The sequence below is a fragment of the Mytilus edulis genome, chromosome 9 (genome assembly GCF_963676685.1).
Source record: "Mytilus edulis chromosome 9, xbMytEdul2.2, whole genome shotgun sequence".
Classification (NCBI taxonomy): Eukaryota; Metazoa; Mollusca; class Bivalvia; order Mytilida; family Mytilidae; genus Mytilus; species Mytilus edulis.
This window is the reverse complement of record NC_092352.1, coordinates 11173591-11198310: the sequence shown is the minus strand read 5'-3', so window position 1 is coordinate 11198310 and position 24720 is coordinate 11173591. Positions and strand designations below refer to the sequence as shown.

Below are 24720 nucleotides of genomic sequence, written 5' to 3'. Positions count from 1 at the left end.
CTTGGCCAAAAGTTTTCCCCTTCAATAATATTAGCACATTGTTCGGATACGTTCAATTTAGCAGACACATAGCGTAAACTATTTCGCGATTGAAACAATCTTAGGTATGTCACTTGCACATTTCTACTCTCTAAATATGTCATGATTCCGGAACGGGTTGACTTCGAATCAATTCCTGACAAGTAATACCTTGCGGACCTTTTCCGTGAAACACCAGTAAAGAAGTTGTCATCAGTGGACTGAACTGCAGCAGTGGAACCCTGCAAGCGAACAGGTATTTTGAACGTCGTTGGTTCATCATTTTTATAACTGTCGTCTTTTTTTGCAAGAACATTTGTACGGAGTGTTTCGTGTGGTTGTTGTGAGTCTTTAACTGTACCGTTAGAAATCTCCGATTCGGGTGATCGCATTCGTGAATTATAACTCTGAGTTGTACTATCAGTAGAACTGACCGGAATATTATCTGGGGTAATGTGTGGGCTAACTTTTGTTGCGTACGACTGTTGACACGACATTTTTAGTTCGTTAAAACTTTTTTGTGCACTTAGAAGTAGTTTGCTATGTCGTATCTGTTCATTGCCTATCTGTTTAATTTTTTCTGAATACATGTTGAAATCAAATTCACCAATTGCTTTCGATTGCTGATTTAATAATTTTAAGTTCGCTTCGTATTGCGTGTATTTACGTTCGCTGAATACAATATGCTTACTCAGTCTCTCGTTTGAGTCTTCCAATTCTCGTCTCAACTTCTCATTCTCAGTTTGTAATTTTTCAATTACTGTACGGTTAGCATTACCCAACTTTTCAACTTCGTTCAACCTGTCAATAGTCATATGAAGCGTTGTTTTTAATTCGATAAGATGGCAATTCAGCGGTACTGCGTTATGTTCGCTTACAGATTTAGGCTCGTCCTTACGAAAAACTTCATCAATGCTAGACGGGTCGCCAGAAATAAACTGCTGTAATAAGTAACAGTCTTTTGCATACTTTTGGGAGGATGAACCTCTGTTTGTACTTTTCCTCGTGATTAATTTCCCTAAAGGACACCCCTGTATTGACTTGGCTCGACTGGTTAACATACTCCTATACCATGTTATAGTATCATCAGAGTCATTTGTTAATTCAATTAATTTTACAATATATGAGTCTCTAGGAAGATCTATCAATTCAAGGTCTAACATCGCAATAAAATCTTGGTTAGGTATACAATGTGTCCCTTGACTACTGTCTTGAGAATCTTGACTATCAACAATGGAGTCGTCATTGTTTACATTTTGGCGGACTGGGGTGCCGATTTCTGTTAATATATGCACTATCTGACTATTCTGTGGGGAGTATTGCTTGAAAGTGTCATTCATATTGTAAAAGGAATCTACGTTACCACTTTTATCAGCTCCTACATCAGAAATAATACTTGTATCAGACAAATCAACACCTGTCGTCTTACATGTACGTCCATTCACATCGGACGCCATACTTTTTTGGTTATAGCAGTTCATACTTATAATATTCATGTTCTTCTTGTCATAAGTAAACTGACCATGAAATTTAATATTAGTAAAAAGAGTTGTCACAAGCTATCAACTGTATTTAAAACAGTGCTCCATTCTTACTGCCTCCATGTCTGTTAGATCATTGGAGAATTATTTATCAGTAAAAAAATAATTAAATATTTACAGCAATTTGCTGTTCTGGAAAAATATTTCAGGCTTCTAGAATTACTGTCCTGATTTAAACTGGACATATTTAAAAGAAGTATGTATTGGTATGCTTAAACTACAATCACATTTGTATTGTACTAGATAACAATGTATCATTTTAGTGTCTTTAATATCTGTCTTGACTATTTCCAGACACTTGTTCAATATATTTTCAATATGAGCAAATATGTTAATTGACTAAACTGTTGGTTCATCACAAAAACAATGTGCAACCAAATATTAGCTATGCTTGTGTTGTTTTAAAATATAATAAAAGTAGACATAATGTTCCCTGGGTGGAAGGATGTCTAGAAAAGTCAGATAGACCTGGACTTAAATTCACTAGTCTGATTCTAATTTATTTTATTTGCAACAATCATCCACGTGCAATTCTATGCTCCATAAATATCAATGTGCAATCAATAAATAGTTATGATTTAATTTTATGTAAGATATCAAATCTGTATTTTATTAGAATGAATGCAACTTATAGATTCTAAATCATGCATGTTGTTCTAGTTTCTATGTTTCCTGTATGAAACATGTCAACATTAATCAAATAGACTTGGGCAAAATCCCTATTCTATTTTAAGTCTATAGTGATCCATTGAGCACGTTTTATTTTCAATAAATATGGTTTATGTTCCCTGAATGGAAGGTTAACCAAAAAAAACATCATCAGTTGTGGGCAAAATCCCTATTCTGATTGTGATGTATTTATCAACTGTTAAAACAGTATCACTGTTGGTCTACGCTCCCTGTATGGAACGTTTTCCAAATAAAACAATCAGAAATGGGCAGATTCCCTTTTCTGATTGAAATTTATTGAACCAATTGAGGTTCTAGTCACAATAGTGGTATACGCTCCCATACGGACGTTATCCACATTAAAATAATCAGATCTGGTCAAAATACCTATTCTGATTTAATAGTTATGTGTTTACACAGTCTCGTGTACCAGGTGTACACGTAACAGACTGAAAATTGTAAACAATCGAACCAATTGAGGTTCTAGTGACAATAGTGGTATACGCTCCCATACGGACGTTTTCCACATGAAAAACAATCAGATCTGGTCAAAATACCAATTCTGATTTTAATATAGTGATGTGTTTACACAGTCTCGTGTACAGACTGCAAATTGTAAACAATCGACTTTATCCAAACTTTACACTCGACCCGTTTCGTAGCATTGCTCTAATGCAGTGAAAAATCCGGTCAGCTGAGCGTGAAAAAAGAAATAAACATCCGTTTAAAAATATATCTTTTTAAAAACGTAGCACTCACGTAACATGTCCGATTTTGACAGCTAAATTCTGCCTTTCCTCGGACCCGATTTAATGTTTGAAAATGGCGGCTAAACAAAGGTCATTTTCTATGTCGTCGTATTTCCAGACTCGTAAGCTGTAAAAATGACGAAAACGTGCATATCAGAAACTTGGCAGAAGCGCTGTATTCTGATTCACATTAAATTAATCGTATACCGATATTCCGAAAACAAATAATGTCTTTTATAAAACATAAGGATTTTCAACAGTAAACTGTTAAAAATCCTTGCAGACGAGAAACATGCGTTCTCTTGAACGCAAAAATTAAAACTAAAGCTAGTGTATGTTACACAGGTGAACTATGACGTAGGTGAGTACATCTCATGGATGTAATTTTTAATCACCTAGTTAATTGCGATGAGAACATGTTGTGAAAGCAAACATATTCTATATAATATAAATGTATTTTCATGGTAAGTATATTTAACCAAATTCATATAAAATAACAAATCAAACAATGAAATTTCTTCTGAATTCTAAAGATTTGATTGCTAATATTTCCCCATAATTCTGTCATAAGTGTTGGTAGAAACACTATTCAGCATTGGTTAATAACTGTAAATCAGCTTTTATTTTAGGTTACTATTTCAACCCTTTCCAGTCAGTTCAGTGATTTATTTTCATGATTTTTTTTTATCTTTGTCAATTAATTCATATGATAGAAAAACATAGTTTGACAATTTTACAACCATTTATAAGTATGTTTTAATTCTCTACTTGAAAATGTAAAAGAAATAAAATTCTTGCAAACAATTGTGTTCTAGTTAAGAAAATTAAATAATATTCCTTTACAGACAATTTACTAACAAGCAGTGTAAACAAGTGAATCTGCAAGCTGCTGCTCACTGATGATACTCTTGCCACAACTGGATACTTTTAATAGTGTAAAAATATGTAAGTGTTGGTTAAACAGGAAGTTGTTCAGTGATGAATCTGAACTAATCACACGGTAAAGCTGAATTATATAAACCCTAGAACTAAAATTCAGAAATCCTTGTATTGTAGTTCATGAGAAAAATGTGATGAATATTTTCAACTTGACTAGCTATATATCATGTGTAGAATAATACAAGTTTCGGTTAACATGAAGTTGTTGGGTGATGAATCTGAAATACCCATCACAGGGTATGAGCTGACTTATATAAACCCTGAAACCAAACTTCAGAAATCCTTATATTGTAGTTCCTGAGAAAATTGTAATGAACATTTTCAATTTGGCTATCATGTGTCAAATGATACAAGTGTTCGGTAAACAGGAAGTTGTTGAGTGATAAATCTGAAAATGCATCACACGGTATAGCTGACTTATATAAACCCTGTAACCAATTTCAGAAATCCTTGTATTGTAGTTCCTGAGAAAAATTTGAGGAAAATTTTCAACTTGGCTATCAGGTGTAAAATTGTTTGGTGAACAGGAAGTTGTTGAGTGATGAATCTGAAAATGCATCACCCAGTATAGCTGACTTATATAAACCCTGAAACGGAATTTTAGAAATCCTTGTAATATGGTTCCTGAGAAAGATGTGACAAAAAATATTCATGGGACGGATGGAGAGATTGATGGACAGACAGGTAAAACAGTATATCCCAAGTGGTATAATTATAGTTGACTACCTACCAAATACAAACTGATTTAGTTTGATCTTTGTAATTAACTGTCCAATCTGTAGTTGTAAAGTATTTCTACAGCTTTCTATTTTTATAGAAACTGCTACAGATTTATTTAGTCTAGGTAGATCAACACAACATTCTATACCATTGCAGGCTGATGGTATCGAACAAAATAACCAATCTGGTAGAACTGGTACTGACAAACTACAATCTGTAAAATATGTAATCAACAATGTACAAATATCACAGTTTATACTGCAACTATCTGTGTTTATTTCCTTAATATAGTAACATAGCTATATTTTGTATAATGTCAATTTCATCATGGAACACTTTCTCCACAATCAGGGGTCCATTAAGGGATGAAAATAAGTTTGAATATTGTGTTACAATTTAAATAGCTATGTATTTATTTATCTAAGTTGCAGTATAAAAACAATATTAGGTCAATGTCAGAAAAATATCAACTTTTTTGTACTCGGCGCGAAACTGGGGAAGGGCTCGGTAGAACCTTGCCCTTCCCCAGTTTCTCAGCCTCATACAAAAAAGTTGATATTTTTCTGACATTGACCTAATATTGTATATTTAATGGTATATATTCTACACTATTTATGTACTAGCAGTACAGTCTAATCTTGCGAAGGAAACTGGCATAACCTAGCTTGCTAGAAATAATAAATTCACAATTTTATTATTTATCACATATTGAGGATCTTAAACAATGGAGGATAAAATAAGACTAAAAAATGCAGTTCTAATAAATGTTGTAGTAGAATAGTATTGTCAATTAATTAAATAGAGTTTTAATTACTGCAATATCCATTTTTGCCAAATTAAATATGCCTGATCTTTTGAATTTACAGTAATGTGGTTTATAGTACTGTAATTATGAATAAGATTAAAAAACAATGATCTAGAAATCATTTCAATGACATATTTTTAAAATCCAGTGAATATTTTCTTTATAATTTGTGAAGTCGGTATTGATGAAGATGGACTATGTAAAACAACTTAAAACTTAAAACAAGTACAGACCTGAACTTGTATCCAGCAGCACATCAGAGCAGGTATTGTCTGCAACAAATCTGGATATACCCCACATCTGTATCAGTTGTAGAACTGCCCACTGTGGTAACGGATCAACATTCTGTAGCAACCCATTGTCACTCATCCAGGACTCCATACTGAAGTCTAAAATATAAATATACAATGATACAGCAACAATGAGGTAGAGGTCAACATTCTGTGACAGGCCATTCTCACTCTAGCTTTTCTTCTCATAACCGATGGATGATAAAATTGAGAAAAAAAAAATTTGAATCCTGAGGAAGACCAAAAGAGAAGATAGAGGTAGTACACAATTTTAGTATAAGTTTAAACTCTTAGAAGTTCAGGGCATATAAATATTGTAACGAAATGGGGGTTCCTTGAAATGGAACTTGTTTTCCCTAAAATTGTGTGATGGTGTTGTTAAAACCTTACCGTTAATTGACTGTTTTTATTATATATTTCTTGCATAACTATGTTTGTTAACTTTTTATTATTCTTGTCCATGTTTTTATAAACGGAACAGCTGTGAATTGTTTACTTTAAATGACGTACAACACAATGACGTCATAACCTATTTTTGTTATGACGTCGGCTTTGGATTTGGTAATTTCGGTGAATGGTAAGCCAAAATGGTAAATGGTAAGCAGAAATGGTAAGCCGAAATGGTAAATGGTAAACCTTTTCGGTAAATGGTTTACCTAAGTATAAATACGGTGGAGAAAACGGATAAGACTTCAGTACGACTTTACCCTGGGCAAGTAACACACGCTAATTCCAAGCCATTTAAATATACATGTACCGAAACCATTTACCAGACTAAGTAATAACCAGACTATTTCCGTATAATGTGGGCTGGTTAGTTCCATAACAAGTTGTATTTAGAGAATAACTTCTAGAGAAAAACGTTATCTTTTGACATTGAATTTCAGTTACCATTTGCCGATTAACAAACTGACGTTCGTAAACTTTCTGGGTATAATATAGTCCCGCTATCCATTTTCTTTACGATATTCTAATAAAGTAAGGTATTTATTTGTTAGACTAGAATACTGTTAAGTTATATACTATTTGTATGAATTGTAGATATTTAGCGCATCTTAAAGATAATACAAGTTGATTTTTATTTAACGAGTCTGTTATTCTTACAAAAACCTATAAACAGAACCAAACTTAGATCTACCGGAATACCACAAAGAACCACGATACCAGAGTACCACGCTACCAAAGAAGGGTCGCCAGTTATAACTTTAGTTCATATATACTTATACATTGTTATAAAACACATTCTTATAGCAACACACTAAGGGTTACACATTTATAGTTTAACATCAAAGCCTGACCGCTCGGTTTTCATTACAATATTGAAAATATGCTGTACAGCCCTATACTTTTACCTTTGAAAAAAATAGTGGTGCATATAAGCTTTCCATTCTTGAATATTATTTTTTATGAAACTTCATAGTAAAAGCAGTTCAGTTTTAGCCATATTAGTGGGATATTGCATTGTCTATTTTTACAGAAATGCAATCTCTAGAACATACCAATGCATAAAAAAATGTATCCTAAAGATTTCTTGTTTATGCTTCTTCATCCTTTTCCACTGTTATTTTTTAAATACAGGATAAAATTTAAAGAATATCAAAACTATAACCTTGCACTGTTAAACTGTTATTCTGAGGACACACAGATATGGGCAGTTTGTAATCCTTAAACACTACAATGGACTGGTAACAAGGTATAGATACATCTGCATCAAGACAGGCTTTCAATGTCATGTCTACCAGATAGGTTCCTTCAGATTCCAAGTCATTCACTGCTAGCCTGGAAATGACATAAAATTCTTCTAGACAAATGTTATATAATATCACTTATTTTCAACTGAAGTTGTGGCACTAAAAATACCTAAAATCAAACAACTGAAGTTCTGTAACTCTAGCATATCAAACCAGAACATAAATAAATAGGGAATGTGTCCATAGGACATTGATGATGCCCCTGCTTGCATAAAACATTATAAAGGGACATTTAAACTTGATCTGTGTTTTGTAGTACATTTGTTTTTGTGATAAGTATTGTTTTAAAATTTTCATAACATACATTTTGGTGGAGTCAAACTTAAGGTACTAGAACAAGCTCACATGTATTTAACATTATCTGGTATAAGAATGCAGGAACAAAACTTACTCTATTCTCAGCAGACCAAACAGCCACATTTCTACTGGTGTCCCCCACTGGAAATCTAACAGATTTTTCTGTAGGGTGAATTTTTCTATTGATACTGTCAGCAGTGATCTACATGGATCAATATCAACAGAGGCCTGGAATGATTGTCCTATCTTGTCCACACTAAAACAACAAGACACTGAGGTACAGGTCTCCAGGATGTGACATACAGTTGCCCCTGGTAACAGTGGAAGGTCAGAGGTCAAAGTATCACAATCTGTAAAAGTCAATAATATAAGTTATCTGTAAGAAGCTTATACAAAAAAATGTCATAACTATTAAAAGACCTGAATTTTATAGTCACTAACATTGTATTAAAATTCAGAATATCTGGTAAGCTGTACTTTTAACACCTTGAAACTAAAGAAATCCCAATTTTAGGGCAACACAATTCTTTAAAAATAAATGTTACAACCACCAAACCATACTTGATCTGTATTTTTAGTCAATGACATAATTTTAAAGCAATTTATCTCACCGTTATTCCATTCACTATCAAGGTATGGTGTCAGTCCTAAACTGCAAGGTACATCCATCACAAATTCTGAAAGTCCTAAGCTATTCATTAACCTTTTTCTCTGGTAATCAGTCAGTTTATCTCCCGTGTTCAAATTAAATTCTTCCTTTATAAACTTAGTAAATGTAAATTCTGCAAAAAAAAAACCCAAAACACCCATAAAAAAATAAAATCAATATTTAGCAAACATAATTTTAAATATGAATACATTAGGTGGGTTTCACATTAATGGGATGACCTAGAATTTGACAGAGAAGATATAGACACTTGTCCATAGCTGAAGTCCACATGTCAAACTCTAAATTCGTTTTCTGGTTTTCTATTTGAATTCTCTATTCCATGGTCTACACCATTCCAATAATATATAAAATATAAAAAAGAAGATGTGGTATGATTTCCAATGAGACAACTGTCCACAAGAGACCAAAATGACTCAGACATTAACAACTATAGGTCACCGTACGGCCTTCAACAATGAGCAAAGCCCATACTGCATAGTCAGCTATAAAAGGCCCTGATATGACAATGTAAAACAATTCAAACAAGGAAACTAACAGCCTTATTTATATAAGAAAATGAATGAAAAAGTCAGTCAACATAAACAAGACGCTCTTAATAGTCGTGTTCCTCAACTAGATTCATGTGCACGTTTTGATGTTCAGTTTTTTTATTATTATCTCCTTTAGTTTTGTCAAAAAAGAAAAAAAAAAATGGAAATAATCGTCATTTAGGGGCAAACACTCATATTATAAGAGGGTGGTAAAGGGTTATTTTATTTGACGTGCAGCCGTGAAAAATGTTTGTTGTTCACAGTGTTTTGTGAAATCAGTAAAAAGATCAATGTGCAAGAAATTTCTAATTGTTCTTTCATTGTGAAATGGCAATTTTATTTCGCGTAGGAATTTTCAAAATAATAAGAAAAATGGCAAAAAATTAGCAAAATTGATCAATTTGGTCATTAAATTTTTAAATATGTAGAATAACTTTGGTAAGGGGTACTAATTTAACTAGGTTCAGTATTTTCAAAGCAGCTGGCTAATTATCTTTAAAAAAATATTTTTTTAAGAAGTATGTACCTGGATCTATGAAGTTACTTTTCCAGTCACAGACAGACTTTGGTAGAATGGTATTAGTTAGTACAGGGATACTAATTGTACAGTTTTGTGTCACTTCAAAACAAACACTTAGATGTAGATTCACAACATATTGTCTTTTGTACCTTAGGTCTTCTATGTCATAGCTAAAAAATAAAATAAATAAGTTTATGGGTATATTGCTAGTAGATACTGGAGTTCTGATTTGTACCGAGTTCAAATAAATGTAAATTCCAATATAATTAGCAAGAACTCTAAATTTCATATTGTATGGTAACATATACATGCATTCATTAATTATAGTAACATAACTACTATGTTCTAGCCCCTTATATTTGTTATGATTTTGCACCATGGCAAAACATTTCTGTTTCTCCCTAATAGGACTGTCCCATTTTTTTTTCAAACTTGAGGGTCAATAGTGGATCATCTTTAGTATCAGTGATAAATACTTCAAACATCTCTTAAAAAAAAACTGGAAAAATTTTGATGTCTGGAACATCAATAAGAAATGCCTGATGAACACTAACCCAAATTAGGAGAGTTAGCAATGCTTGGCCAAGGAAGGGGTAGATTACTTAGTTCATACTGAAGTATCAGTGAAAGTTGAATTTGTGTGCAGGCTAACCCTATTTAGTTGGGGTTAGTTTTCTTCATACATTTTAATCAATTTTCCAGATTCAAATAAGTTCTTGTTTAAGTATGGTGATTATTAAATGATCATTTTGGCTTCCCTCTTCTATTGGGGTTGTGACTACATTGACCATTATCTCTCTTTCTTCTTCAAATAACGTACAATGTCCATATCCAAGTAATTATACTTACTCAAGACGTATAACTCCGAATAAATATACCCCATCTTGTTTACCAAACTGATAATCAACTAAACTAATGTTGACAACTAGGTTCTCTATCTGTACTTGTAAGGTATATTCACAGGGATCCAGTTTTAGACTGGTACTGATAGATCTACTGAGGAGATCTACATCTGTACAACAGGTAACACCAGTGCAGTCATCAGACAAGTGACATGTGGTGCCATTAGGTAAAGCTGGGAGACTTCCTTTTTTAAAGCAGTCTGAAAATTAAAGTTGTATAAATGAAATGATACATGAACAATAATCAAAGAGCTGAAAGCTCTGAGGAAAGATGACGCCACTGTCTCTAATATTGGGATAGTTTTTATGCAAGTCTTGATTTTCACATACCTTAATTAGTTTAACAATGCAACATGTCTCGTAAGCATATAATTGATATTTGTATATGTGTGTGTGTGAAGTGAAGGTGACAACTGGCTGTGGTTTTTTTTAAGACAAATGAATAGGTCAAGACTACCTGAATTGTACAAATAAATACCGTAGAAAGGCTTGTATATTTCTCACTGGTACATAGTCTGAATCCGTGTCCGTTCGCGCCCATTCACGTTTGCGCCCACTCATGTTCGCCCCCTTTCACTTTCACACCCTACATGTTCGCACCCAATCTTAATTGGTTTTGTGTTTAATAACTCTGTAAGCAAGTGTTTTCTTATAAGTATAATTGTTGTCATTGTCTCAAAAATAAAGTGTTGAATAAATCTTAATCATGTTTTGGATAGGGTATTGTTAAAAATAATAATAATCCTTTCTAAATAAAGTGGTATTTTGTCAACGTTTTATTTTGTGTTGAATAACTCTTAATCATGTTTTTGTTAGTGTATTGCTATAACTTTGTTTCATTGACTGTTTCAAAATGAAGTGAGATTCTGACTATGTTTTTTTCTGTGTGTTGAATAAATTTTATCATGTTTTGGTTATAATAGTGGATTGCTAAATTTTAGTTCCTATATTTTATTGCTTCGTTGTTTCAGATCAAAGGAACCAAGCTGTTAAAAACAATTATCTTTTGTGTTTTTCCTTTAAAATCTTCAATGTTTTACTCATACCAAGCTATAAATACATTCAGTATTTACACCAAAGCAATTTAAAACAACAATCATGATTTTCCAATTATTCAACTTTAATTTGAATTAAAATTGGGCGCGAATGAGTAGAGTGCGAACGGACCTTGGGTGCGGACGTGCGAGCTGCGAACATGTAGGGTGCGAAAGTGTATTGGGCGCGAACAGACCTGATACCACAGTCTGAACCCCCTTCTCCCACAAAATATTAAGTAAATAATCTTTTTGTTACTGTTATCAAAGGTCTAATGAAACTCAGGTAATTTCAAACATTTGTCAAAGAATTCTAGTCAAACCGGTACCTGGTTAAATTGGCACCTGGACAAATCAGCACCTGGTTAAATCGACACCTGATATAGTCAATTCGTCACCCATGTTAAATATATATTTTTAACAGTTTCTTAAGCAAAAAGAGTAAAAATAAGAAAGGGGTTGCCAGAATTTTTTTCAGTATTGAGGCAAAAAGAGTTAAATTTTAACTTTCACATTTTTGGGTGTTCATGTACATTTTGTATATATTTATTTTTCTCAAATAAATGACTTTTTTGGTGTATTTTTAATGATATATAATGTATATATGAGTAGTCCAAATAATTATTACGTCTGGCAAGGCTTTTTTATTTCATTCTGGGACACCTTCCTATGACCGCAAGGCTATGTTAATTTGTTTCTGGGATGCCCAGAAAAAAAAAATATCCTACCCAGACGTCATAATTATTTGGACTAATACATGAGATATTGGATATTTTTATGCATTATTTTAACCAGTTGAGCATTTTACAGGATTGTTGGTTTAATGCTGTTTAAATTTTACTGAAAAAACACCTTAAATTTGCTAATAATTTGCCATGAAAGTTTGATTTATTGAAAGGGACTCATAGTTTTCCATTTTATTTTAATAATTGTCTAATTGTTAAAACAACAGTTGGGTAAGGGATTCGTTGTTTACCTTTATACACAACAACATATTCACTTTGGTTTCCTTATTTACCTAAATACACAACAACATATTCACTATGTACTTGGTAACAGTTATTAATTAATTGAATAGAAAATATTATAACAAATATTATTGGATGCCGAATTGACGTCAAATAGGTGCCGATTTGACTAGAAGCCAATTTAACCAGGTGCCGACTTAACTTGTACGTTTCAATTCCTCTGCGATCGTTTGCGGTATTTTCTTGAGAAAACCTATTTTCCATCATCAACGAGAAGAAGAAACTGCTTGAAAATGATTCTGGAACGCTTCATGATTGTTAAAATAAGTTTAATTCACTCAAATAACAATTTTGAAACTTGCGATGTTTAAACAGGAAGTTTCAAAAGCACGTGTAAAAGAAGAAATTAACCGGTGAGAGTGGAAATCCGTACATGACAGATATCACTATAGTACGACTTGAAAGTAAAACAGTTCCATCCTTTTGTAAAACAGTCTTTAATATACCTATCACATTAATGTTTGAAGGGTCTTAAGCTTATTCAAACCATATAAGTCGGTATGAAACACCAAAACGGAATGAACAATAACCAATTACGTTTTGTAGTTTACAAATTCTAAACTGGTTCCCGTCAAACTACAACACTTTGTTCGAATGTAGTGGAATACACGCAGGAACCAGTTTGTTTGTATAGTAAATTATGAAACCGAGTGTAAACTGGTTCCTGGCTGATAACTACACAATGATCATGCATAATGATAACACAAGCAGATTCCAGTTTGTATGGAAAATAGTAAATACGAAACCAAGCGCGGTAGGCAGAGAAATGTTATGAAGTTCAGGTCGGCAGTTATGGAACAATGACTGCGTCATTTTCCAAAAATGAGTCATGATTGTCAATTAGACTACTAGCAATCAAAAACAAAGGGACAAATATATCAACAACTACAGGTTACAATACAGCCTCAAACTATGGGTGTTATAGTGGCAAAGTATATATATAAAAGGATGAGAACAATTGCAGGTCATCAAACAGCCTATTAGTATGTTTGATGCTATTAATAAATTCACTACACAAGGATTTAATAAAAGAGTACTTCTATGGACATTGGTGCCCCACTCTGACAAGATCACAAAGTTCTGCATACCATGCCTTTTGAAACAAGAGTTTGTCAGAGTGAAAGCAAACAAGATTTTTTAACAATCATTTATGTCTTGGCATTTTTCAATATCAAAAGGACCATAAGTCCTAAATGCTAAAAGTGAAAATGGTCAATATTGAAATTGATCTCAATTTTGTCATCAGCAACAACATATTAAATTTTGAAAAGCTTTGGTAGAACAGTTCATGAGAAAATGCACGAACACTGTTTGACTTACAAAAGGTGTTTTGCCAAACAGTATTTCAAATAATTTTCATGGGAATGATATCAAATTAAATTAACAGGCATTGTTGTTAAACAAATTATTTATTCAAAAACATTGGATAAAAGATAAAGATGAAACTATATTTGGTGTTATAGCCAGAAAAGATTATTCTACATTACCATTATTCCATCCATCTTTGTTAGGTATATATGGAGTATCTTCTCTGTTACACTGGTTTTCAATGTAGAATGAAGCTATACCAAGTTTGTTTGACAGCTGTAATAATACTTCTGTTGGTATCTCACTTAATGTAGAACTTAATCCTTTACTGAATAGGAAGTTTTCTAGCGAGAAATCTGAAAATAGTAAAATGTTAAAATCAAATTGAGAACTTTGCTTTTAGTATAAAGAAAATACCCTCTTCTCTCATGAAAAGGGATATAGCATGAAGCTATTCCAAGTTTCTTTGACAGCTGTAATAATATTTATGTTGGTAACTTGCTTAATGTTGGACTCAATTCCATATTTAACAGAAATCTTTTTAATGAAAAATCTTTCAAAAATAATATAAGATATAACACAAATCACACACAAAAAAGCTGCAATACAAACCTAGATCAAAAGTATGTGTGCTGAACTTTCTTTTCTGCTTTATAGATTATAGCTAAAAATATATTGAGTCTTTACAGTGTAAAATGTATCCAAAGTGAGAGAGAGGTGTTAAGTGACTCCATTAATAATAATAGACAACTTTCTAGTTCGACCCATTTCCTTCATAAACTTTGGTTTTAGTAAACATCATTTGTGCGTTTAGGGGCATCGTCACTTACTTTCCTATGTCGAGGGAGCGGTTGGAAAACTAACATGGTATATTGCACAAATTATTCGGCAAATTAAATTCTCATAATTGACAATCAGCACTGCTGTTATAAGGGAATTCTGATTAAGTACCTACAGAACAAACATTATTTGTAGTTTATCTTGCACAATGACAATCAGTAAGACGCTTGATGAATGTTAATAGTGCAGGGATACAGGCCATCCCCTCTATCTGGTAAATGATGTCGTAAAGGCACACATAATTGACGAGTTTTTTCCAGTGAAATACAAACTTGAAAGTGGTCTATTGTTTTAAAATTTTTAACCATTTGAGAAATTTCTTGATTTTATAAAACCATTCATTTTTAATATATGAATGCAAAACTCGACCCCAACACAAAAATGACACAGTACAATATGAAGATCATGGTGATCCAATTTTACTGAGCTGAGTTTACTATACTTTGTTCAGACAATAATAATAATAATAATAATAATAATAATAATAATAATAATAATAAAGGTTTGACCATAAAACCAGATGAATAACCACTGCAATTTACTATGTATATATCAGACTAAATCAGAGAATAAAATGTCACTCCTTACCATTGACTAAAAATTCAGTTTTCCAGTAACATGCTGGTTTAGGTAACCTGGTATCTTTGAATATATGAAGAATTACTTCACATGGACCTGCTCTTTCCATACATACAGATATATCCATGGTTACCAGTAACTTGTTGTCATCTTTAACATCTTCAATTGTGAATCTGAAGCAAAACAGTTTTATCCTCATTGAGCTGTCATGGATTCAAACATTTATTTAAAACTTTCTAAAACGAGAATCATTTTCTAACAAAAATATGTCAAATATAAAGCTGCTATCATAAATAAAAGAAGAATATGTCCATGGGACATAGATACCCCTGTTTTTAAAAATGTAAGAGACAATATATTAAACAAAACCTGTTGACATCTTGTTTCCTTTAAAACTTATGGGCATTTGTTTCTGTAACATGTTGAGTGCAAAAAAGCAAATTTGACAATTTTCTATTATAAAGGGACAAAGCACAAGAACCATAAAAGTGACATTACCCAAATTCAAACTGGTTTTGTGTTTTGTAGTAATTAGCTTTGTTTATAGGTTTCAGGACATTTGATAGAGGCAAACTAAAGGTAGAGTTTGAAAACAGCAAATTCTATAGTATTTTACATGTATACAGGGACATAACTCGAGAAAGGTGAACATAACACCACCCAAATTCATACTTGATCTGTGTTTGGTAGCAATTAGCAATGTGTTTAAGTTTTAAAGCATTTGGTTAAGTCAAACTTAAGTTTTAATAAGAAAGGATATCATATTCGGGACTTACACACAGATGAATAATGGTAAAACTTAATTCTTCCTTGGACACGACGGGGGCATAAAAATAATTATTAGTATAAAACCTTATGATGCAAAATAAAGGCATTTTCCAAATATGTTTTTTAAAATTCTAGATATGTCAAAACATTAATGCATACTAACACCAGACTGAAGATTCCAAACAAATTATACTTTTCCTCCAGTCCCCATTCATAATCAACCAATGAGTATTCCAGATGGACTTTCTCAATACCCACAGTTAGTTTATAGTTACAAGTGTCTATGTCCACAGAAGCATGAATAGTCCTGTGTAATCCAGGCAGATTTACACAGCAGTCTATACTGGTACAAGTATGTGGTATGTAACATACAACATAGGGTGAGAGGTCAGTCTTGTCTGGTATCTTTGTCGAACAATCTGAAATAATTTTACAGATATATGTATTTTCTCATTTGTTTGTTTTTACAATATATGCTAATGATGTATGGCTGTTTAATGGCAAATCACTTTGCATTTATAAAATAAGACATGTTTTTTTTCTAATAGCATGAATATTTGATTGACAGATCTAGTAATAGTCAGCCAGAAAAAGACTTTATTTACATTTGCCATTATGCAGGGGAAAAAAACTACCACTTTGATGTAAAGGCCAACCTCAATATCTGTGTTTTAGAATACAGTAAGAATGTAGAAATAAGACATCTCGAATACAATAATTGATGTCTGTAAATAGGTCCTAAATTTGAAACAGAACTTTAATTATCTAATCCTTTAAATCAATTATTTTGTATATCAAATAACACAAACCATCAGTCCATCCATTTACAGAAGTATTATATGGTAGCCGTGACATGTCACACTGTTCTGAAAGTAGGTATTCAGATACACCTAAATAATCCATTAACTTTGACACAGCAAAACTGTCAAGGGTAGATAATCCACTATCAGACACAAACTTAGCCAAGGAGAAATCTATAAAAGAGGTAGAATTTTTCTTATATAATATAATATTGTTGTTACAGGACAATAAAATTTGATCAGCTTACTGGAGAAAATGTCCAGTAATAACTTCTTTTAGAATTCGTTTTTTTGTGTAATATGAACTGAAACAAGATGTATTTTGAGCTATTGCTCATCAATTACATTTAAATAAAATTGAGAAAGGAAATGCATTTTGCAGTAAATACATTATCAATTAAATTTTCCATTGAGTGCCATGTATGAAGACTAGTAATTTCTTGTATGTGTTCAAGCCATTTTTAAGATTTGTAACTTTTTTTTAATCAGGATAAAGAACATCAAAGGAACATAAAATGTGTCACATGATATGGCATTACAAGATAAAGTTTGGTGTTAGATACCATTGAGTTTTGAATTGTAACTACTTGGAAATGCAATACAAACACATTCCAGCAGAAAAAGGATATACATTTTTATTAGTCTGTATTGGAGGGATGGTTTGATGATGGAAGTTTTTAACAACATTGACTGGCTATACAGCCCTTGCATGGTTGGTAGAGGGATGGGTAATTAATTCTTACCCTTACTACAGTCCACAGATTTAGTAACCAGTTCAGGTAATGTTGTATTCAGTTCACTGTATTCTGTATTGATGAAGTAATCTGGTTGATAAGCTGTTGTATTGAGAAGATCTACATCAATGCCAGATCCTATCCCTACAGTTATAATTCTGACATTCTTACTGCTACACAAAGCTGCATTATCTATAGCTTTGTTTCTGTCTGATTTTCCATCAGTAAGTAATACAAGATAATTTTCAGCATTTCTTCTTTCCCCTTTTACTATTAGAAACATTTCTTCACAAGCAAATTGGAATGCATCAGCAATATCCGTGGTAGCTCCCTTCCTGTAGTCAGCTGATGAAAGCCATGACCTTATTTCAGATTTATTATAACTACTGTTCAGATCAAATAATGTCCTTGACGTTCCAGTTCCTTCAAATAAGGTCATGCCGACACAGATCAAGTCTTCACGTATGACCAATGTATCTATGGTATCTGCAATGGCAGCCATGGTATCTCTAAAGTTATCTTCTCCGACACTACTAGATTCATCAACCACAAACACAATGTCAGCTTTTGTAACAGTCTGGCAACCTGTAATGCATTGAATTTTACCGATGATTGGTTATGCTTTCTAGGTGTTACAACTGAACATGATTTGTTTTTCAATATAGCTTTCGAAAATGTTCTATATAAAGCAAACAATCTGTCGATACCTGTATCTAGCCATGCACAAAGTCTTGTTTTTCTCCGACTGTTTATGACGACTTTACACTAACTAAATCCATTGGATGTTGGATATGTACAGATTGATAATTTAGTCTTAGATGCATGATTTTTTTATTAGTTGTAAGTGGCTTTGAACTAGCTGTCAGCCAATTGAGAGTACTCTCAGATCTGTTCCTAGTGCTTTTTGTTGTTTGGATGTACAAGTACCCGACCACGCCCACTTGTATTTTTATTCATCTGAAGGGTTAAGCCTTTTTCAACTGATTTTTATAGTTTGATCTTATGTTGTATTGTTATACCAATGTCCCAGGGTTGGGATCCTGGTAATATGTTAAACCCCGCCACATTATGTATGTATGTGCCTGTCCCAAGTCAGGAGCCTGTAATTCAGTGGTTGTCATTTGTTTATGTGTTACATATTTGTTTTTCATTAATTTTTTATATAAATGAGGCCGTTAGTTTTCTCGTTTGAATTGTTTTACATTGTCATTTCGAGGCCTTTTATAGCTGACTATGCTGTATGGGCTGTGCTCATTGTTGAAGGCCATATGGTGACCTATAGTTGTTAATTTCTGTGTCATTTTGGTCTCTTGTGGACAGTTGTCTCATTGGCAATCATACCACATCTTCTTTTTTGTAAGTATAAGAATTGTCCTTCAAATCTTTGCTTTTGGCTAAATGAAGACTTTATTTCAAATTATCTTTTGTTGCAAAATCTTGGCATTTTTATTCTACTTTAAGAAAATGTAAAAAAAAATTACACTTCAGTTGTGTTTCAAACATTGAATATGACAATTTGTGTAATATAAATTACACAAATTGTCATATTCAATGTTTGAAACACAACTGAAGTGTATTTTTTTTTTTTACATTTTCTTAAAGTAGAATAAAAATCTGATACATTTTCCAGCTATTTATCTTACCTGGGATATTATAAGGTTTATTCCAGTTACAGTTAGGTTTGGGTAGCAGTACATTATTAAATATAACATGGTGATCACAGTCTTGTCTATCTGACTCCCAACAAAGACTTAGTGTCATAGAGAATAAGTACATGTGTTGTGCTGGTAAATCATCAATCATATATCTAAAGTTATGAAAAATGAAGAAATCAACAATCAATTTAATAAGATAATGTAAATCCTAATTATTCTTTTTAAAATTACCCTAAATTCAAAAAGAATTGGTTCAATGGTTCTTCAGTGCTTGCACAGAAACATCAGACAGGGCAATATCTAAATTGTCACAGTTAAACTTAACATTTATTTTGTCATAAAAAACTTTTTTTTTTAAGTTGGAACATATTTAAAATTGTTGCATTGGTACCATATAAATCACATTTTAAAATTTGATAAAGCACATTTTTATATAAATTTGAAAAGGATAGGTTGAACTTTTCTTTATCCTTTTTAGTCATTCTCATCATAAACCTTACTTTGCTGGACAATAATACTGTAAAATAATTCAAATTGATTTCTTTCAATCATAATTAACTTACCTGACACTAACAAATCCATATAAATCAAACTGTTTCCATTCACCCCACTCATAATCATCTAAAGTCACTTCAAACTGTAACTTCTCCACTCCAAACTTCAGGATGTAATTACAGGTATCTACTGTCAGGTAACTGTGGAATGATCTACTGATAAAGTCTACATCCCAACAGCACTGTATACCCATACAGGTAGAATCCAGGTAACAGGTAAGGTAGTCAGGTAAGTCAGATAACTGTATCTTACTGTCAGGACAATCTGAAAATAAACAGGTAGAATCCAGGTATCAGGTGAGGTAGTCGGGTAAGTCAGGTAACTGTATCTTACTGTCAGGACAATCTGAAAATAAACAGGTAGAATCCAGGTATCAGGTGAGGTAGTCAGGTAAATCAGGTAACTGTATCTTTACTGTCAGGACAATCTGAAAATAAACAGGTAGAACACAGGTAACAGGTAAGGTAAGTCAGGTATCTGTATCTTACTGTAAGGACAATCTGAAATTAAACAGGTAGAATCCAGGTAACAGGTAACAGGTAAGGTAAGTCAGGTAACTCTATCTTACTGTCAGGACAATCTGAAAATAAACAGGTAGAATCCAGGTAACAGGTAAGGTAGGTAACTCTATCTTACTGTCAGGACAATATGAAAATAAACAGGTAGAATCCAGGTAACAGGTAAGGTAATCAGGTAATCAGGTAAGTCAGGTAACTTTATCTTACTGTCAGGACAATCTGAAAATAAACAGGTAGAATCCAGGTGACAGGTAAGGTAGTCAGGTAAGTCAGGTAACTTTATCTTACTGTCAGGACAATCTGAAAATAAACAGGTAGAATCCAGGTAACAGGCAAGGTAATCAGGTAAGTCAGGTAACTCTGGACAATCTGAAAATAAACAGGTAGAATCCAGGTAACATGTTAGGTCAGGCAAGTCAGGTAATTCTATCTTTCTGACAGGACAATATGAAAAAAAACAGGTAGAATCCAGGTAACAGGCAAGGTAATCAGGTAAGTCAGGTAACTCTGAACAATCTGAAAATAAACAGGTAGAAGCAAGGTAACAGTTAAGATTATCAGGTAATCAGGTAAGTCAGGTAACTTTATCTTACTGTCAGGACAGTCTGAAAATGAAGAGATAGAATCCAGGTGACAGGTAAGGTAATTAGGTAAGTCATGTAACTCTATCTTACTGTCAGGACAATATGAAAATAAACAGGTAGAAACCAGATAACAGGCAAGGTAGTCAGGTAAGTCAGGTAACTCTGGACAATCTGAAAATAAACAGGTAGAATCCAGGTAACAGATAAGGTATTCAGGTAATCAGGTAAGTCAGGTAACTTTATCTTACTGTCAGGACAGTCTGAAAATAAACAGGTAGAATCCAGGTAACAGGTAAGGTAATCAGGTAAGTCAGGTGACTTTATCTTACTATCAGGACAATCTGAAAATAAAGAGATAGAATCCAGGTAACAGGTAAGGATGTCAGGTAACTCTATCTTACTGTCAGGACAATCTGAAAATAAACAGGTAGAATCCAGGTATCCGGTAAGGTAGTCATGTAACTTTTAACTGTCAGGACAATCTGAAAATAAACAGGTAGAATCCAGGTATTAGGTAAGGTAATCAGGTAAGTCAGGTAACTTTATCTTAATACAGGAAAATCTGAAAATAAACAGGTAGAACACAGGTAACAGGTAAGGTAGTCAGGTAAGTCTATCTGACTGTCAGGACAGTCTGAGAATAAACAGGTAAAATACAGGTAACAGGTAAGGAAGTCAGGTAAGTCAGGTTACTGTATCTTACTGTCTTGACAATCTGAAAATAAACAATTAGAATCAAGGTGACAGTTAAGGTAATCAGGTAAGTCAGGTAAGTCAGGTAAGTCAGGTAACTTTATCTAACTGTCAGGACAATCTGAAAATAAACAAGTAGAATTCAGGTAAGGTAATCAGGTAAAACAGGTAAATTTATCTAACTGTCAGGACAATCTACAAAATAAATAGGTAGAATCAAAGTAACAGGTTAGGTAATCAGGTAAGCCTCTATTATCATAAACATAGCATACAAATAATTTGTTAAGAGGACCAATCAATTACCAGATGTCCATCCTTGGTATGCATTGATGAACACAGATTCTGGGTCTGTATAATCACATTTATTGTCATACAGGAACTTTGACAGACCAAGGTCTAACATCAGCTGAGATATTTCATCTGTTGTTAAGGTAACATTAGCCTGGAAACCTGTATGCTTGTACCAGTTTGACAAGGACCAGTCTGTAAGAATAAATGAAATATGAACATAACAGGTCCAGGATAATTTCTTATTTCTTTTTTGTAATCTGTTAAATACTAGGTAGAGACGGGCATTTTCAATCAAATATATTTTGTTATTAATAACAACATTACTTTTCCAATCTAAATTCTGTCATTAAGTGCTCTTAGAAATTTATATAAACTGGATTATCGCTATTTTGTGCATTTTTCCTTTGATCTTTTTTTGTGATAATTTTTCATATCATTCTGCTCGCTTGAGATGGAAAATTATTGCTAGAAACTAAGGAGCCACGTGGCGTTGCTAAGGAAATTGACATGAAATTGACAACATAGTCATAAGTAAAAAAAAAAGCGATAAACAGATTATCATTAGTCATCTCCACTCGATTGCTTTTCTCGCTTTCGCTGTGACTGGCTCAAGCGAGAAAATCAATCTCGGTGAGATAACCAACGATAATCTATAAATATTTCATAACTAATGAATGAGTTTCTACAGTGAAGTGCTTTACACTTTCCATCATCTCTTAAAACCATTATTATTCAATACTTTTTTTAATTACAGTATCCATTAAAAGTATTATGTTGTACCATAAAACGATCAACTGATCAATTGCACTCTAGTAATCTTCTTTGCAATTACATCTGCTCAAAATTTAGAAAGTTTGTAAAGGACTTGCTTCATTTGTTTTATATTACAATATGCCAAAATTAAATACAAAAGTGATGAAGAACTATGTATTGGACTATGTTTCGATTTCAAAGTGCACACATAACTCATAATCATTTTTTTTTATGGTGTACTTACCTGGATCAAGGAAACCTTTTTGCAAACTGCACTGTGTTTTCTGAAGCTTTGTATTAGAGAAGATATTGGCTTGTATCAGGCAAGGTCCTCCATCGTTAAAGCAAATTTTTATACTGAGATCTATATAGTAAACTCTCTCTCCACCCATATCACTGATCTTATAGCTGTAACACATTAAAGGATAATAAAACAGACTCTTGTACTGAAATTCACAGAGTTAATTGTCTCTTTTGCTATTTCACTGGTCTGTAATCTGACTCTCCAAGAAACTAAATTTGCCTCTTGCACACACTATTATAATCAAAATAGGTATATATAAAAACAGGTAATACATAGCAGATGATATGCAAGTACAGACTTTTATTTGCAGAAAGAATGATTTAGATAATTTTTTCAAGGGAATTGCTTAAATGTAGGCAAAGGTGACTTTATTTGGTTGGAACCTGAAAGACCACACTATCATATATATTTACAACCAAATACCATATGGCATGATCATCTATTGAAAGTAATTTTAAACAGGATTGATAAAAATTTGAAACTGATTTGTACACTTCTTTCTTATGCTGTGCTGTCTCATCACTGTGCCAGGCATGATGGAGGGTTGAGCATGGGCAAACATGTCTATGCAAGCAACATGTCTATATGTGCATGTCCTAAATCAGGAACCAGTTATTCAGTGAAGGTCATTTGTTGTATTATATTATATTGGGTTTTTCCATTTTTGTTTTATAATAAAAACTTTTTTTTTTATTGTTGACTACCAAACAATTACCTAAACTAGCTAAATTAACAGAAGTTGGTATCCAGAAGACAGTTGTCTCAATGGCAATCATATCCTTATTTTCAATTTAAGGATAAAGAAAAAAGTATTGTACTCATCGAATTGAAAAAAGTTGGATGTGGTGTATTATAAAATCATAACACAAAATCAATCTACACACTTCAAAGTCAAAGTCAAAACTCACTCTAATTCTAAAACACGTCCAACATGAAATAGTTTTTGCAGATCAAAGTCTGTTTCATACAGATAGAATTCAAATTGATATTTCTCTATACCAATGGTAAACGTTTGGTTACATGGATCTACAGTGAGAAAGAAATGTATGTTTCTGTTGATCAGGCCTACATGTGCACAACAAGTAACAGATGTACAGGTAGAATCAAGGTGGCATACTACATCATCAGGCAAGTCAGGTAAAACAACACTTTGGCAAGCTGAAAAATACAGGTACAAATGTATAAAGCAGTTAACTTGTAAAGCAAAATTATATCTGGGTGAAATTTGATCCGGAGGAAAAAATGTCACAGTAGTTGTTGTTATTTTTGTATCCGGAGGAAACTATTTCCCTGGGATATTTTATCCTTTGCCGTAAAATTCTATCTGGGTAGTTAACTTATTGAATAGTTATTAGAAAAAATTATCCTTTAAAAATAGAATGAAATAATAATAGTGTATAATTTGAAATAAAGCGAAATTGTTAAAAAATATATATATATTATAATGGGAAATAATTTCACAAATTATCCTTGAAAAAATCCTGAAATATTCAAGTCAATATCATCCTTTTAAAAAGAAAATTATCATGAAACATAGGGAAGAAAATCAGAAGTAATTTCAAAGATCGTAATTGTGAAAATAATATCATGAATAAATAAGGTTAGTGAAATTCATGTAAAAGTGAGTTGTTTTCAGATCTCAGTACAAATATTAATTTAAAAGTAAGGTAGAAATATAGTTGCATATTGCTACTGTTAACAGTAATAGAAGAATTTGATTATGATGATATTTTTAACTAAATAAATAGTTTTGTCTCGGGACAGAGATGTAGTTGTTGATATATGGAAATCAGATAAATCATAGCATAACAAAATATTGGAACAATAGCATGTTTAACAGCTGGATAGTTTTTACCTGTGAAATGTTATCTGTCT

At 32.6% G+C, this 24720-nt stretch overlaps 1 protein-coding gene across 1 annotated transcript in view; it reads right to left on the bottom strand.

Annotated features, from left to right (window-relative positions):
• The window catches only part of LOC139489433 (uncharacterized), a 175655-nt gene that overhangs the window by 121193 nt on the left and 29742 nt on the right, over positions 1–24720 (bottom strand). The window contains exons 29-45 of the mRNA XM_071275756.1: positions 23754–24003; positions 22786–22949; positions 21801–21980; positions 19711–19966; positions 19136–19299; positions 17502–18077; positions 16768–16932; positions 16122–16377; positions 15200–15363; positions 13951–14127; positions 10349–10601; positions 9506–9669; positions 8391–8561; positions 7874–8129; positions 7341–7510; positions 5675–5830; positions 4647–4850 (exon numbers count right to left, since the gene is read on the bottom strand). Coding sequence (XP_071131857.1) covers positions 4647–4850; positions 5675–5830; positions 7341–7510; positions 7874–8129; positions 8391–8561; positions 9506–9669; positions 10349–10601; positions 13951–14127; positions 15200–15363; positions 16122–16377; positions 16768–16932; positions 17502–18077; positions 19136–19299; positions 19711–19966; positions 21801–21980; positions 22786–22949; positions 23754–24003 — 3726 coding nt within the window. The remainder of the gene's footprint in view (positions 1–4646; positions 4851–5674; positions 5831–7340; positions 7511–7873; positions 8130–8390; positions 8562–9505; positions 9670–10348; positions 10602–13950; positions 14128–15199; positions 15364–16121; positions 16378–16767; positions 16933–17501; positions 18078–19135; positions 19300–19710; positions 19967–21800; positions 21981–22785; positions 22950–23753; positions 24004–24720) is intronic.